A 17,947-nucleotide genomic window follows, 5' to 3' on the forward strand; every position below is an offset into this window, starting at 1 on the left:
GTGTGTGTATAGGAAGGGATTTTGGTGATGGGTTGCCCAGCTATAAGTGATGTGGGTAGTGTAGGGATGGAGTTTTGTTCTGGTTTTTTTTCCCTCTGCAAAAGGACTTGTGTCCTTGGCAGCAGGCTTTTCCATCTCTGGACTTGATTGCCTCAGCAGTCTTAGAAAGAGAAAACCTAGAAAACCTGTTGCGTAATATTTTGGGTAAATTGAATGGTTGATGAGACTACTGGGTTTGACTTCTCGTTTCCCTTCTAGGAGATGGGTGGAAAGAGCCTTGATTTTTGCTAGTGATTAAGGGAGTGGTGTAACAGAGGAGTGTGTTCAAGTTACTATCTTCTTTGAAGAAATTTAGCTACTTCTAATTATTTCCTGCAGGCAGTGGCCAGCTGCAGTGGAGCCAGCTGAATGAGTCGTGGCTCCTCCGTCTCGTATAGAGACTCAACTGCTCCTAGAAGAGTAGATCTGACAACCTGGTCTGTAAGGGTGGTGTGGTGTGTTCTGTACCAGCTGCCATCCCAGGCACCTGCTGCAGCCTTCCAGTATTGCTGTAGTTTAGCAGGGCGACTGCTCTGAGGTGTTAAGACTTGCACACACAGCCTTCACAGAGGAGACAGCAGTAGGCAGGCCCAAGTAATCCAACACTCTGGTGTGTGCTTGCTCCTCTAGTTTGTCTAGACTTGGCGTCAGTTTAAAACCAGTAGGTTGTCAGTGGTTTGTGTCTGCTGGAATTGTGCTCCCGTTAGTCTTTTAAGCGGTTCTGCCACAAACTCCTTGACCTCTTCAAAGCTACTTATGCTGGTGTTGGGCTTGTTGGGTGTGCAGGCACCTTGCCACTGCTGCAGGGTGGCAATCAGGAGTAAATGTATGGCCTCATGGAATGTTTCGGGATATGCTCTGCTATTCCTTAATTCTTTAAACACGGCTTGAACAGCAGCAGTAAGGTCCATTCTGCTCAAATTGATAAATACTGTGTCTGCTACATCTAATTTTTGTAAATCAACCCTGACTGCACAAGGCCTGCAAACTGTGGTTGTCATGTGTCCTGTGGCACATGGTCCCAATGCAACTCTTTCAAAACTAGCAGCTGTTTCAGGCACATGAGTCTTGTCCAGTGCCTGGAGGTAAACCACAACACTAATTGCCTTGCAAACCTCTCCTGTAGTGGCTGTGACAGCAGATTTGGCAATGCAGCTCCATGGGAGGGAAGAAAATGCTTGTAAGAGCAGTTGTTAAATGGGGGAGCTCTGGCATCTGCTCATTCTGAATTTGAGATGTGGCTGATGCTGGATCAGGGCAACTTAATCTTGTTTCCTTTTTTGAGGGAGGAACCACGTTCCATGTCTCTGTACCTAGTCTGGCATTCTTGCTTTGTGTGTAGTGATTTGGGTTTTTTTATTTAAAAAAAAAACCCAACAAACTAAAAGGGGTGGAGGGAATCATAGAAAGGCCCTGGAGATTACAGAATATGCTGTAGTTCTTGGCCCTTGGACAGATAATGAGGAAAATAAGAAGCATTCCTCTGAGATTATTATGGTTTTCTTTTTCTGAACTCTCTTAGTGAAAAACATTGCCCTTGTTGGATATAAACTTGCTGCTTTAGGTGTTCTACTAATACTGGTTTGTGAGAGTAAAAAAAAATTGATTCCAAATTCTCCCTTTTATTTAAAACCTGTCATACTTTACTGTTTTATAGATGTAAAGGTTCAGACAGTAACTTTGAATTCTGCATGATAGAGAAATGAAAGCTGAAGCTGAAGGGGGACAGGGAGTAACTTCAGAGTACATGCTTTATCTTCCAAATCAGAACCCCGAATTTCCAGATATACTGAGAGTGACACCATGTTTTAGTCACCTAATGCTTTTTTATAAGTATTGCTTTCTGTTTTCTTAATCTAACATAGGACTTAAATTCCCTTCCGTATGATCGTCCCTTCTAAAGTCAGATTCTGTAAATAATTTTATTTATACAACTGTATATTCACATAAGTTTTTCATCCATCTTTCAAAGATTGTTAAAGGCCACAGAATTGAGACCTAATTTATAGTTTGCATAAATTCATTCCTCAGAAAGTCTGTTCTTAAGCTCCTTGGTAGCATGTTTTGAGCCAAGGATACAGGCAAAAGAAAAGAACAGTTTTGAAGGCTGAGCTTTTTTCCTCTTTTCAGTCTTCACGGAAGCAAGGTAAAGGGATGACTCGTAGTTGGAGGAACATCTTCTGGTGGCTTATTCTGTGATGAGATGTTCTGCTGTCTACAGATAGGCACTTTTCCTGGGAATTCTGAAGTTTGGGTGGTGTGTTTAGGATCCCATGCCTGTTGGCTTGTTTGAATTTTTTTTGGCAGGGTAGAGGGTTGTTTGGGTTTTTTTGTTTGGTTGGTTGGTTTTGTGTGGGTGGTGTTGTGGGAGATTGCTTAGTCTGGGTGCAAAGCGACTGAGACTGCTGTGTAGGTGTATCCTGAGAGGACAGTTTACTGGTGTCTACCTAAAATGCAAAGGAGCTGTTCAGTGTCTCTGCTGTGGGGGTCAGCAGTTTTTCAGCGTGGTGCCAGATCTAAATGAATAGATGAACAGCAACCTGTACATACTCTTCCTGTGGCCAACTGCATGAGGGTTGTGGTACATGAGCATAGGTTATATATAGTATACACAGCTGGCCGAGTGTGCTACAACTGGTGATGTGTTTGTCCCAGTAAGGCAGCTGCAACTCAGTTGATGAGCTCTGCTGGGGCACCCAGGTCCATGCTGTTAAACTAGAAACCTTAGTGTGGACATGTCCAAATGGTGGGGTCAGCTGGGTGCAGTCAGGACAGCGTACTGCAGTCAGTCCTCATGGGCAGCTCCAGACTGAAAGTGGCCAAGAACAAAGACAGCCACGCTAATAAACCATCTGCAAAGAACAGAGTTAACTGTATTCTGCACTGACAGTGATGTTCTGGAGAAGGTTAGTGGGCTGGTGCTGTGATTTCAGTTCTTCCTTATTTTTCCCCCTTTTTGTTTTCCCTACCATGACATCTGTTAACTTGACTTTGGTAAGTTTGGAGGAACAGAGTGGTGTCTTGTTGGTATCTTCGAATTTGTGCAATGGGAAAGATGCTTCAGTGAGAACTATGAATTTTGACATGAATAAGGAAATGCAGCTTGGGTTTGATGCTATCTTCTTAATGCAAGAGCAAAGTCCTCTTTTTTTGTTCCTACAAACCATCATGTAGTTTCAAAACATTCCTAATTCCTTACTGGCTTACAGAACCGAATAATGTTTGTAAGTAGTACTCCTTCAGTTCTGCACAGTCAGGGTAGTGCACATCCTTAGTGCCTGCTGGGAGCACAGAGGGGAAAGAATTTGATCAGGGTTCAGATTTGTTACACCAGTGTGCTTTAGTTTTAGGTGAAGATAACTTAACTATGACTGCATGCAAGCTAAAAATTCATCCTTTGAAATCTAGACTTGTCTTCAGATGGCATTGTTACCCTAGTATTCAATACCAGGTCACTCAGTCTCTAGAGAGATGTACCAGAATGCTCTTTGCTCTGCAGTTTGGGTGATAAGCAACAGGTTGGCAGTATCTGGTGGAGCCTTGTGCTTAGGCAGTGGGTAACACAGGCATTTTGTGCCTTACTCTGCTTTCAGGGGTTGTCTTTCTGGAGGCTTTGTGGACTTAAAGTCATTTGAAAGCAGGAGAGAAATCCTGGGAACAAGAATGATCCAATGAACTTTATTCAGCTAACAAACTAGGTGTCACTTGTGCTGCGTGGAGCTGTTGCTAAAAATTGTTATAAGACTGCTAGAGAGTTCTAGAAACAGCTGGGAAAATCCTGGCACTTCCTAGAAATTACTGTCTCTGGAAACAGGGGGAAGAAATCCTGGAAACTTTTGAGAATTCCAAAGAACTTCTAAACCCTACCAGAAGTTCAGAGAAACTTAGTTACGAGAGACTTTCAGTTTCTAGGGGCTCTAAGGTTTCTCGTAACTAAGTTTCTAGGGATTCCAACGGAGAAATTCCAGGAGCTACCACTAATGTCTAGAAAATGCTAGAAATCCTGTGGGAATCCAGTAAACTCAGTGACTCTGCTAGTAATTTCTATGATTTACGAGGAATAGGAAAGCCATTACCAGTTATCTTTGGATAAAGTGTCAAATGGTTGTACGTGAATAAACACGCAAATTTTCCCTAAGCTGTCAAGCGTAGAGTTTTAGCATCTTCCTTGGTAAGTGTCCTTTTATGTGCTTGTCTAACACACAAACTTGTTTTCTTTTCTGCAGTCCTACTTTGTTACGGATTATGACCCAACGATCGAAGACTCCTACACCAAGCAATGTGTGATAGACGAGAGAGCTGCACGCTTGGACAGTAAGTAGCCCAGCTAAAGTTCAGTCTAAACAACCTGGAGCTATCGATGCCTGTGTTTATATCTGCAGGCATCAAATGAAATTACAACTCAACAACTGCTCAGCATGTGTTTTGGTTTTGTTTTTATGTAAGTGTGTGGCTGATAAAAGCTGCCTGGCTTTGTTTTATTGATGAGACACCCAGGGTTTGAAGTGCTTCTGCCCTATGTGTAAGGATCACTCTTTGAATCTGATACTGTTTGAAGCCATAGTGCCCACAAAACTAGGAGAGTTTATATAACTCCTGGTAGTTACCTGGGTGACATGGTGGAGTGAAAAAACACATCTCTAGGCTGGTGGAGTAAAAAAACACATCTCTGGGCTGTTGTGTGCTGTGTCTCCCAAGTGCAATAGGAGCACTTTGCTTTAAAAGTTTCAGTTCTCCCTTGTCAGTGATTTCTTTGAGGACAAACCAACAACCCTCCCAAACCTCATCTGCTGTATCTTTAAGCAGTTTTCAGGTGTTTCAGCTGGTCATGAATTAGCAGAAGTCCTCAAATTTTTTGTTGTTCAATGTGTTTGGTACGTCTTGAATTGTTCAATCAGTGCAAAAACTTGTTGGGAATATTAGCAAAAAATCCAGAGTATCTGTGAAAAGTGGTTTCTGTTTAGCTATGATGTACAGGAGGGGCTCTAAATAATGGCTTATTAGGAGGGGGTTTTTTTTCTCAGTCTATAAGAACATAAAATGTAGTAATCCATATTTTTCTTGTGTTCAGTTCTGGATACAGCAGGACAAGAAGAATTTGGAGCGATGCGTGAACAGTACATGAGGACAGGGGAGGGTTTTCTGCTTGTTTTCTCAGTCACAGATAGAGGAAGGTAAGCCTGATGTCAAGTTGTTAAGACAAACAAGTCATAATTATTCTCAAATTATCCATAATTGAAATAAATAGAAGCATTAAGTATGCATTCACTCTTAGGTGCTAGGTGTGACAATCTTTCAGCACTTGTGACAACCAATTTTGAACCAATCACTTATTGAAAGTGTCTCTCTTTCAACAGAGGACTTGGAAACAAGCACAAAAAATGACAGCTCTATTCAAGAACTTTATTACAGTCCAGAATATAAAGTTTTCTGGGATTGACTGGTATTTGTGGTATTCATCCCCTTGCCATGTGCAAAATCAAGTACCTGGCTCTGGGTTTCTGGATGGGTGTATCCAGTTTAGGGTATGTCTCTGCACTCCTCTGCAGGCAGTGCTCACTCTACTTGCTCCCATGAATTGACTGAATGGCTGCAAAGTGGAAATGAAACATACCTTCTTAGAAGTTCCTGGGGAGCTATGCTTAGTGGCACACCTTCCTTCTAATTCACCTTTGGATGAAGTGTCTGGCTACCTCATTTTTTTTAATGTGACTTTCTTACTGATGATCATCTTGCTTTTAAATTTTAATTGGCAAATCTAAGTGTAAATGTCTTCAGATCATATGCCTGGCATTAAATATAGTGCCTGGGAAGGCTCCAAAGGGATGTGAGTGTCTGCAAGCACCTGTGCTGAAGCTCCTTATGTAGCTATGTAGCTTTAACAGTGTTCACTTGAAAGCAGTGATTTCTTTCTTTAGTCTCCAAAAATCCTTGTTTAGGCCAAAATTAGCTTGTTTAATATACTGTCCTGGAAGAAGCTTTCTACTTTGCTGCCCTTTCCTTAAACACTTCTGGAGTATTCATTACTGCTTGAACAGCATCAGTACCTGGTATAACTTAGTCGATAACCGGAAAGCTTTCTGGTCATTTAGCCCTGCCATTTTTCTGTTTTTGAAGAAATAAAACTTTACATCTTTGATCCCCCCAAATTCCTAGAAGTAGGTATGGATGTTTCCAGCTGAAATATTGCTCAGCAGGGTCTCTAGGCTGTAGTTTGAATATTCCAGCTAGAGTTGAACTCCGAAGTCAGTATTTGTAGAATGGACTGTGGTTGCTTGATTCTCTGGCCTCTGGGTAGAGGGGCACAGTAAGCGTTCTGCTCACCCTGCAGCCACACCTAAGCCCAGTGCATAGCAGGCTTTTAACTTGAGGATTTTTTTAGTTTGAGTGTTGAATGGTTCTCTAACTGGTCATGCTGTGACAGCAGACCCTGGAGTGCCTGCAGCTGTCTGTGCTTGTGTGTCATGGCAGGGCAAGTCCAAATAGGTGACTCATCATTTCTGAACTTTTGCAGAACCTGGGAATCTGTGAATTAATACACTGATGCTCTACTTTTGTTCTTTTACAGTTTTGAAGAAATTTATAAGTTTCAGAGACAAATCCTTAGAGTGAAAGATCGTGATGAGTTTCCTATGATTTTAGTTGGCAATAAAGCAGATTTGGACCACCAAAGACAGGTAATTCATTTGCTATTACTACTCACTTTTTTCCAGAAACTCTACAGTTTTCCTCCCAAAGCCAGAATGGGAACACACAAATGAAAAAAGTCATATCATTCCCCACAAACTAACTCCAATGCAAGAAATTACACTCGGGTTTCGTACTTGAAGAATCTTAAAAGCATGATGGCATTCTACATACAGCACATCTTCTCTCTGACTCAGTGGGGTTATGCTGAGACCAAATATATTCACGGAGTTGAGAGCTTTCTGTCATGACTTGATTACTCAGGCATGAACGTGTCTAATTCCTCCGTTCTGTTACTCACCACCGCGCTGTGCCAAGCAGAACGCGTTCCAGCACTAGCTCCAGCAATCCTTGGACTTCAGTGCCCTTGCTTTTACCTTTCACTGCTGTTATGGATAAATTAGTAGCTGTTCACTGTTTTCTCTTTGGCCACTTGTCTTCTGTGTAACTGACTTAATGCTTTAAAAGTTGGAAGTACAGCAACGCAGTTACTTCTTGTACTTATGTGCCTTCAAATTAAAGTTTTGAAACTAGTAGATTTCATCCTCGCCTCTAGTTGTAAGACAGCTGAAAAGATTTAGTTAAAGAAGGATCTTTAAATGTGTGTTCTCTATTTGCTGTTGATTTTTAATGGATCAAATGAATTTGAGCTGAAATGAAAATAATCTTACTATAGCAGCAGGAAAGGAACAGATGTCAAACTTCTATTTTCTTCAGCAGTTTATTTGAGAAGCTTAATATTTTCTCCTGAGACAGTAAGATGACATCTAAAGCTTGTTAGCAAACACATGATTTTTTTTTCCCTGGGAGTAAACTAAATATTACTAAAATTGCTGTAATTATTTTAAGAGTTACACAAGGAAAACATAGATTCAAACAATCAGATATTCTTAGAGTTGTATACCTGGACGTGGCTTAGTTTCTGCCCACAAGTGCTCACACAGATTCTTGTTCTTTGCTGAATAAAATCTTTTCTCTGTTGAAAAGCAGTTACAAAATAGACTTACATTAAATAATGTTAACGAGTTCAGTGAGTTAGTACATTGTTGAACGAATTTCTTGAATACTACATAAAACATTTAGTACAAAAAAAATTCCTTTTGAGTATAGCTCCTTGACTGTCACAGCCTCTTTATCCCAAAACCGGTGTGGAAACATCATGATAAAATTAAAACCTATGCTGAAAGATACTGACTTGAAAAAAGTTTTCGCAGAAGTAGCTCACAAATTCATCAGAAGTAACTTTATGTACTCACACGTGCACTGAACTATCAGCCTGTCCCTGAGGCAGAAGTGAAACTTTCATTCTTCAGTTACCATCGTGCCCCCATCAAAATTCCCAGATTTAACCCAAGTCCTGAAACATGCGTACTTTATCTCATACACAAATGTTGGCATGGAGACCATGTAGGTGAAACTGAACTGTCTGCTAATTGTAATTGCTGAAGAACAGATGCTTTGGGAGGGAAATAACATGGTTGCTGCCAGCCCCAGTTCTCAGAGGATACCTGCAAATGTAGTTGGTAATCTGTAGATCCCTTTCTAGAAACAGTTACAAACTTTGTTCTCTGTCTTCCACCCTCCTAATGTTTTTAAACCACTTTTGTTTTTCCCTTGAAGGCAGAAAGGTGCCCATCACCTGTTCTACTATCCCTCTCTCCCTGGTTCCTGCTGATTTTTCAGTTGACAGTGGGCTGGTACACATTCAAGCTCTAAGCAGCTGTTTTCAAATTACTTAGCTTTGCAGTTTTGCTGCTTATATCTGAACACAAAAGCATATGTCGCCAAAATCTCCTTTTGCTTTTTATGGCTATAATAATTACCTTAATTGATTAGATGCTGATGAGCATTGCTTTTGGGGCTATCACTCGCCATTTATATGCCAGTTGGTGGATTTGTCACTCCTATCATAAGCTGGGGCTTATACAGATGTAGATGAAAAAAACAGTTCTAGGTTTGCTGAAACAGCTCCTTATATGTTCTTAACTCTTCTCTGCCCCTTCCCCATCACTTGGTGTGTTTCAGTTGGGCTGAAGTCAGTGTGAAGGAATGGTTTGGGGATGCTGAGCTGACATAATTGTTCTCCAAAAGGGAGAGGCTCCCCTCCCTCTTGACTTCACATTCCCATTCCTTCCTTTGCTGGCCTTAGCTCTCACTTGAAGCGCTTTGAGTTGAATCATCTCTCTGGAAGGGGAGTAAAACAGATGAGCAGGAATGACTTCCTGGGACCTATGTGAACTAAATCAGCTTGCAGAAAGAATTGAGTGCCAGCACTGTAAGCATGGGAAGGGGTGGGACTGTGGCTTGCAGCAAAGCAGGGAGGAGTTGGGGTGGGGGTAAGAAAGTGAGACCTCGCCTTTTGGCAGCACCAAGCAGTTAGATGTTATCAGCTGAATGTTAAATGCAGCCAGAGTCTCCATTTCATCTGTGGGGTTGTTTCTGCTCCATCATGTGAACTCTCGACGCAGGAATCCAGTCAGTGAGTGGGACCAGCTCGCTGATCTGACTGAAAATTAGTCCTGCCACCGTGTCTCCCCAAGTAAGGCGAAACTTCAGCTTGACAAGAAAGGTCATACTTCTCTGGCTACAGGTTTGCTGTGCAGGCAGCTGCGATGGGAGGTCTTGGAGCAAAGGCTTGCCTAGGAGTTCTGGGGTGAGTGGGAAGTGTGGGATGTCCCCAGGCTGCAACTTGTAGGCAAAACCAGGAGAAAGACTAGTCCTTTGCGTTTTTGCGTTTTCAGTCTGGTGGTCTTTGAGGCCTCGCTTGGGTTACATCAAAAACCTGTTCAGCCAGGCTGGTGTTACACTGTGCTCCTTTTACTCATCTGGTTCTACAGGATGCTGTCCTTCTCTCTGAACTCGTTTAATCCTAGATGTACATTTTTCAGCTTCAGAATTTAAGTAGCATTTTTAGAAATTCAGGAAACTGGGTATCAAAACTGCTCGTACTGAGCATCTGCCTGCTCTTTGTGGAAAACAGGAGGTAGACTAGTGAAACACATGCTACCTCAGAGAGACTAAAACTAAGTTCAAGAAAGTAATTTAATGGGTGTTTGGATTGGCAGATGATACTCAATAGAACCAACAGATCTTCGCAGAGCCCAGAAGAGTTAAATGTATACAGTAGTTCTGGATGTCTCAAGGGTCTGACCACACCTTTATCCAAGTAACTGTGTGTTGAGGTTGAACAGAGTACTATCATTGTGACACCATAAATCTGGAAGCTAATGAGGCGTAACTAATCATCCTTGTGTGGTGGCAGCTGTTTCTCAGGAAATACATGAACTGGGTTGTACAGCAGAAGTGCACAAACAATTGTGTGATCTTGATGAATTGTTGGGGCTTACCAAAGATATAGTCTAAAATAGTGGTGACTCTTATATACCATAGGCAAACTCACAGGTGTTTTTGGAAGAAGAGACGTGAAAGAATAAGTTTGAAATAGTGATTTAATTATGGAAATAACTGCATAGATAAATGGAGTTAAGCATCCTTCTTGTGATTTTTGTCTCTCAATGTCCACAGGTTAGGGTGACAAAGAAAAATGAGTCGTTAGAGGACAAGCAAACATAATTCTATAGAATGTATGATAAGGAATGAAGCTGCTAGTGTTTCCAAATTCCCCAGTCAGTCACAGATTGCTGACTGTGAAACCAGAATTGAAACACCATCTCTTGTTGCTACACAGTGTGAGCAGTCTTTCTCTTAAATGGGTTAATTCTGTACAACTCGACACTGGATGTTTCTACAGTAAGATAATTCAGTAGAGTACCAGATGTTTTAATAATAACCACTACTGTTGGAGGAGTAGACTTGTCAGTGCAGGATATATATTTTTTTTTTTTTAGATAACTGCTAGCTTAAACTGGGTCAAGTCTGATCATTCCCCAGATGGCAGGGTTTCAAGAAAAATCCAAGTTGCAACAGGAAAGTGCTTGGGTTTCATTAAATGTTGGTTCTTGCTTTTGCATCATGACTGAACTAACACAGTGACCTAGTGCTGAGATCATCTCTGCTGCTAGATTCTTTTAAAGCAAGGTTTTAAAGAGAGGTCCATGGGTCTTCAGTTTATGCGTGGAGAGATGATGAGCAAATGTGGTGATCCCAGGCAAGCAGCCTCATGCCTTGACCTTGACTGGCAGCAGCCTAAGTGCTGGCAAACCGGCAGTTTAATGTGTTGGGTTTGCAAACTCACTGCTTCACAAATAGCTTGGCCTGAGGTGGCTTATTTCAGGGACTGGACCAGTACAGGGACCTGGGTGGTGGCCTATTCAAAGTCATTAACATTTTGTTTTGGCCTTTCTTTTATCTATTGTTTTCTTATATGAAAGTGTGATACCTTCTTGCCAGTGGTGGGACATTAGGTCGTGCATAGCAACACCTCTGTGCTCACAGATGGATCAGACCTTCAGGTCCTCCCATGGCTTGTGTGATTTGAGCTTTATAGATAATGAGCAGCTGGGCATCTGATTTAGTATCCGAACACAGCAAGGAGTCTGAGTGTGTGTCAGCGCTTCATAACCACAGTTTGCATGTGCCAGAGTGACCTTTGTTAGGAGAATGTGGGCAAACCGGAATTAGTGGATAGTGAGCTACTCCTGCAGGAAAATGTTATGGCAGCCCACCGTAAGCATGAACCAGCAGCACCTGTGGGTGGGCTGGTGAGGCAGAAAATCAGGATGACAAATACACTCTTCAGGAGCAATGGAGCAGGAATGGGCAATGTTTCTGTGCCAAGAACACGGTAGGGTGCACACAAGGTGGTAGAAATGGATTCCTTTCAGACTTGAGGAAACACTTAGCTGCTGCCTGCTGACAGGGGTATGACGTGTCCCTTAGTCTCGTGTAAGTGCCCAAACAAAAGACAGATGCAGTGTTAGGTTAGGCAGCCTTGTAGAGTTGCTTTAGGTGGAGGAAACATAGAAACTTCAGAAATTAATTTCCGTATTTCTGACAGATATCAAATACAATAGTGAAGAGAGATGGCCATGTGTTCACAGGATTCTTGTGCAGATACTCAAATGGAAACTGTTTCAGAAAGAGGAATGATAACTTAGAGAAGTGAAGAATAGGCTTTTCCATGTTTGACTTGCTCACATCTTCTGTAATGGGTTTTAATTTGAGAAACTTTTACTAAATGACTGAACACTGTGAGTGATACCTAAAAAACAAACAATAAAATATCTTACAGCAAAAAGGATAAGCACTGAGTGATTCTCATTCGTATTCAACCTTAAGCTTGCTAAAACTGTAGAACCAAGACACACAGATGTACACACAGTTACTACCATAAAATCTGTGGTTCTCTTCTGTCAAAATAACATACAGCCCTCTTGGAGGAAAAAGGATTTAGTTTTTATTTTGCTGGTGATGTTAAATAAGCTGTCCCATCACACTTACTGAAAAACATGTCATGTTACAGGATTGTTGTACTTGAGAAGGGACAACAAAAAGATAAAAATTCATGATTTTATTTTCAAGCATTTCTTTGTTTGTACTTACATTTCCCTCAGCTTTGAAGATGGAACTGGTATCTTCTGACCTCTAATTTACAGCTTGGGCACTGCAAATGTTTCTGTAGTGTTTCCAAACCAAATATTTTTTTGAACTGACTTTGAGGTCACAAAAATTGACCACAAGCTACGTGACAATATACTTGTAAGATTGACAAAAAGATTGTTTTCGAATTAAGCAGTTACTGATATTCTAGTAAATACAACAAGGACTTTAATGTATTTATAATATTTTAAATGCAGAATATTGTGGAAGTGTATCTTGACTTTATTGCAGTGTCAGTTTGACTTGTACCTATTATGTGCGTTAGATACAACAGTGAAGAAATTGGTAACCACATATGTTTAAGGACTGAGTTCAGTTTCTCCTCAGGACTGTACATTCCTTACCAATTATTTATTTTTATTAGACTTCAACCTCTCACTTTCTGGGGCTACGATAAACTATGCAGGGATGAAGAAAAGTAAAAGGAGTTAGTTTTGCAAAAACAGTTATATCCATACTTAAACTTATTTGTCTGAGTGAGGCAGAGATATATAGAAGGTTCTGGAACCTCTGATGCAAACTTTGGGACATTCTGCGGTGTCAGTGATGTGCCAGAAAACAGCTATGAATGTTTGTCAAAGTGCAGCCTTCATAAGCTTTGGAATTGGGATATTTCAACATCTGGGGTTAGAGTGGAGGGTTGAAGTAGAATTGTTCTAACTAGGGGAGCACGAGTCTTATGATTCAGTTTTCAAACAGCAGTGGAGGATTGAAGAATACCAGTTGTTCTCCTTATGTGTCCTGCAGTTTAAAAGGCAGGTCCAGTGTAGTTGATCTTTGGGTTCAGTTGGTTTTGAGGGTTTGTTTTTTTGGCTTCAGCAGATGATAATAACACTGGAATAAACATAGTTCCTGTGAGTGTTTGAGATAAGCAGATGTATCCTGAATTACTCCAGCTGATGGCACAGGGTGCTGGGGGCTCCTTGTAGAGCTCCATAAGGGTTTAGAGAGAGCAGCCCTCAGTTCAGCAGGAAATATATGAATATAGTACCAGTGGGGATGGAATCAAACATGTGGAGATGAAGCATGAAGGCTCCATCTTCATGAAGGCTGTCAAACCATTGTGTAGCTGTTAGGAAATTATTTTGCAAACTAAAATGTACTTCTAGGTCTTACACTGTCGTGAATGCTGTCATTGCTTTTCTACTCCCTTCTATTTCCATTTCTGAGTAGCTTCTTAATATAAGTGAATACTCTGAGTGCCCTTTCAAAACTCATTTAAAAATAAAACCCTCATTATTTTTGTTCTTATATCAGTCCTCTACGTGCTGGTTTAATGTTTTTCTGTGAAAGCAGTGTAATCTTTGACATTTCTTCCACTTGGCATTGTCTTGGCAAGATCTGTTGTACTTCCTTTTATCACCAAAAGCTGCCCTTTCCTCCCCGGCCCTGTGGGTGACCTTCCCGTTGAAGCCTCACGTGCCTTGCGCCACTCAGGGTGGCCTTCTGTTCTCTGACCTCTCTGCTTTCCACTTCATCCAAAAATACACAGTGATCTCCTTTGGTTTTGCCCTATGACCGACTTATTCCTCCTTTCTACAATGGTCCACTCGCTTCCTGTCTTCTGCTTCATCACTTTAAATTTTATACCAACTTCTTATGATGCTTATTATTTCCTTTGTTGTCCCAAGGAGGCAATATGTAGACAGGATTTCTTTAATATTTCTGGATTACCTGGAAGCTTCATGGATTTTTAGAGCTCTGATAATTTAAACTATGTTTAAAACTGGCTGTATTAGTACTTTGCTATGTCGTAAATAGATTTTTTTAAAGGACTTTTATAAAGATTTAGAAGCTAAACAGCAGTTGTTGTTTTAAAAGTAGTCTTTTTTTTATTTATTTCTCTAATTTAGGTGGGACAATGAGAAAGTAAATTTGGCATAGTATTCATATTTGTTAGTAATCCAGCAGATGTTGACTGAAGTACTTGCTTTAAGGAAAAGCAAGGAACTCTTGTCTGCCTGTGAAGGAAAACTCGATCTTGTGCAGAACTGAAGATGAGGCAGCTGGAGTGAGCAAAATGTCTTGGAGGGTCAGCCTTTGTCTGTTGCAGAAACTTCTTTAAAAAAAAAAAAGTCTTCACTTGCTTTTGAAAAGATACATTACGTTGATTTGTTTCCCAGTCGTATTATGTGGACAGGGTGGAAACTATGCTGTGGCCTAATAAGCATTGTTGTTCCAGGGAAATGGATCCTTGACATGTGTATGGAGTGTCTGCTGGTACAAACGTGCTTGTAGAACCCTTGAACTTAAAGCTTGATGTCTGTTACAGGTGACACAAGAGGAAGGCCAGCAGCTAGCACGGCAACTTAAAGTAACCTACATGGAAGCCTCAGCAAAAATCAGATTGAATGTAGACCAAGCTTTTCATGAACTTGTCAGAGTTATAAGGTATGATAACTTGAGACAAGATAATTAATGTCCCTATATTAACGGATAGCTACAGGAAATGTATCAAAATGCAGTGGGAAATCTGCCTGCTGTTACCTCTAAGTTTTGACCAATGCTCTCCAGTATAAAATAAATATATTCCTGTGTATTGGGAAAAATGTTTACATGAATCTAATATATATGTGAAAGATAATTTTGTCACCCTAATCTCTCAGATTTTATTGATCACCCAGTCAGTAAATGTAATAAACTAAATCGGAGATTGACCCTCTGTAAAAACTTTTCTGAAAAAAAAAATCCAAAAGGTGAATTCAAAAACTATCACTCATTTAATCAGTAATTTGTGTGTAAAAACAAGTCCATTCCCTAAGAAAGTGTAAAAAGACAGTGTTAAATACAGTAGTTATGTTTATTTACCTAAAAATGATTCTGTGAATTTAATTTGAAATACCTATTTCCAGGAAATTTCAGGAACAAGAGTGCCCTCCTTCACCAGAGCCAACACGGAAAGAAAAAGACAAGAAAGGCTGCCATTGTGTTATTTTCTGAGAATCCCAAGAACCAAGCTATCAACTGCCAGATTATTTTTTTTTTCTTTCCATCATTTTACATCACTTCTGGTATTGGTCTAGCCTTATTATGTGCATGTCCTAAAAGTGGTCACCAGAATAGCCTTAGTCCAAGAAGCTGGCAGAATAGTTCTTGAAGAAGACTCGGTCATCCTGGGGCAGACTTCAAACCAAAACACTAAGGCTGCTTCTCTAATACCACAGTTCCTTCCTTCTCTCCCTTCAGAGCTTGCACCTTGTGGAGTTTTATTCGCAAAGGAGATGAAACAAAACCGTGTAGGACAAGGTGTTGAAGTGATGCATAAGTTGTCTCTTGTGAATTAATTTATTTTTACTTCTGACATTTCATTAGCTATTTTACAGAGACCTATATTGAAGTACAGAGAATACTTTTTAAAAAGGGGGTGGATTGGCTTTTTTTTTTTTTTTGCCCTCAGTTAAATTAGACTTGAGTATTCAGCTAGCCTTAAGAAACCTACACTGAATTTCATTGTCAGCTAAAATTTTCATCTCTCGTTTATGCTGCAGTTTTATTTTGGTGGCCAAAACAGTCTACTGTATTTATTTTATGAATCCAGAACAGCTACAGGATGATTACTGCTACTATTAGGATATGGCCAAATACCTGAGCTCATTCTGGATTGAGGCATTTCAGCTTAAGAAATTTTACATTATGTTTGAAAACAAATTGTGTCTTCCTTTGTATTTCTGGGTAAGGGATTAAGGAAAACTAAATTGTAGCTGTTTTTGTTTCATGTGATATAAAATTGAATTTGATCTTTCCATTGTCAGAGATGATTAAATGTTTTTGCTATATACTTTTATACATTATTTTCTTATCAAACTAGTTAACAAGTATTTTTATATGTTTGTAAGCAAATATGCTTTCACAGCATAACTTGTGTATATGTAAAGATGAGTATTTAATTCTCACAGTTCACTTTTAACTGACAAAATGTGGGATTTGCCAAACTGTGGTAAACTACTCCTTACCTTTCCGGTTATACCCAAGAATGGCCAATGATGTGCCTGCCCAGCACACCCATAGAGTAAAATCTAGTGTTGTCTTTTAATGAATTTCAGTATCCCTTACTAAAGACTGACCATTATGTGAATTATTAAACTGTAAGACTTTTAACTGATTGTTTAGTTAAACTGTGGATGGTTGTTTGAGTTCTGTGGATTGTGTTTAAACAATTCAAGAGTATGGTCCCTGATATTGAAATACTGAGTGGTATTGCACAGTTGTCACCTTACTGAATGTGTCCAACAGTTCTTTGAAACTTGATTATTAAGCAAACCCTTGTATAACTTCAGGTGCTAGAATTAAAGATGATCTAACCATTACTGGGGGGTAAGCACACTGCCTCTTTCTGACTCTCTTCCAAAACCTGAATTTTTTTTTTTTTTTTTTGGGGGGGGACACGGAGGTGATGGAACCTGGCTAGGGGATAGATATGCATGTCTGCACAACCTTTTCTTCAAGCTTGGAAGTAAAGAAAAGCCATTTCAATTTAAGTCATGACAGATGATAAAAGCTGATGTTTGTTTTGGCTTGGAGTATGTAGTCAGTGGTCCAATCAACAATTCATGTATATTCAGGTTATGCTCACTGTCAGGTGCTCTGCCATAAATCTGTACATGTCTCCTGAGGAAACAGGACTTAAACAAGTTCTGTTACATTTACAACAGAAAAGAATTAAACCTTGAAGTAGTGCTGGTGCCAGGCATTGCAGAGGAATTTAAGGGTTTTTTAATATAATTTAGATTAGCTTGTGTAATGCAGTTTTGAGAGAGTGGGTAACTTCCTCCTCTCCGATGGATTTATTGGTTGATGAAAGGCTGCTTAGGAGGAGTGTGTAGAAGATTCAAACAAGAAGTTACAGTGGGAGCACACTGGGGAGATGTATTGCATTTTTCAAGTCAAATGTAAGAAGTTACAGCCTGTAGCAAACACCACGTGTTTTCTCAACTATGTAAAGCCTCTCTGGAGTTAAGTCACTGAATGTGTGGTGTTAGAATGAGTTAAGACAACAAATTACAAGCATGCGTGTTGGGACTGAACTTCTGAGGTGCAAATATCTTTAGGTTTCATCAATTTTTTCCTTTTTTTTTTTTTAACTTTTCACTCATGGTAGAATGGTTTTAAGTAATAGATTTTTATCAATAAGTCTTTTTTAACATGCGACTTGTAATCGATAGAGGAGGTGGTAGCGCCCCACACCTTTGCTTTTCCTCCTGCAGAGCTTTGAGGTGGTTGATGCTAAGCAACCTACTCCTGCTAAGCCACATTGTAAACATGGTGAGCTTCACAAACAAGTTAAACAAAAGTGGAACCACCAGCAGCTGCTGTGGAAGTCTGCTCTAAGTTTATTAACTAAGACATGTGCATGTGCTTTTTAAGGCTTCTGTTGGAGAGAATGTACAGAAAATTCTCTCTGTAATATTGTTGTCTCTTTTTGAGACTGATTTGTATGTGGCACACTAAGGAGATGTAAATGTAGGCATTTTGATCCTACTCTTTAGACTTGAAGCAAATATTTAGAAAAATACAGATTTTTGGCCAGTAATGGTGATCTAGGTGGTCGTGAGTTTGAAACAGCTTAGGTATTTCAATGATTCGCTTTTCTGATTGTTGTACCTGAAGGTAATGGTGAAAAATGACACTTCTGGCCCTAGTGTGGAGCTTGAAAAACACAGTG

The 17,947-nt window shown here is 40.1% G+C and overlaps 1 protein-coding gene across 1 annotated transcript in view; it reads left to right on the top strand.

Moving 5' to 3' along the window:
- Positions 1-16,592, top strand: part of RRAS2 (RAS related 2) — a 44,186-nt gene extending 27,594 nt beyond the window's left edge. Inside the window, exons 2-6 of the mRNA XM_051804265.1 lie at positions 4,266-4,353; positions 5,111-5,213; positions 6,608-6,716; positions 14,558-14,676; positions 15,138-16,592. Of these exons, the coding sequence (XP_051660225.1) occupies positions 4,266-4,353; positions 5,111-5,213; positions 6,608-6,716; positions 14,558-14,676; positions 15,138-15,225 (507 nt within the window). The 3' untranslated portion in view covers positions 15,226-16,592. The remainder of the gene's footprint in view (positions 1-4,265; positions 4,354-5,110; positions 5,214-6,607; positions 6,717-14,557; positions 14,677-15,137) is intronic.
- The last annotated feature ends 1,355 nt before the right edge of the window (positions 16,593-17,947 follow it).

The sequence above is a fragment of the Manacus candei genome, unplaced genomic scaffold (genome assembly GCF_025592945.1).
Source record: "Manacus candei isolate 608988 ecotype Guabito, Panama unplaced genomic scaffold, ASM2559294v1 h1tg000060l, whole genome shotgun sequence".
Classification (NCBI taxonomy): domain Eukaryota; kingdom Metazoa; phylum Chordata; class Aves; order Passeriformes; family Pipridae; genus Manacus; species Manacus candei.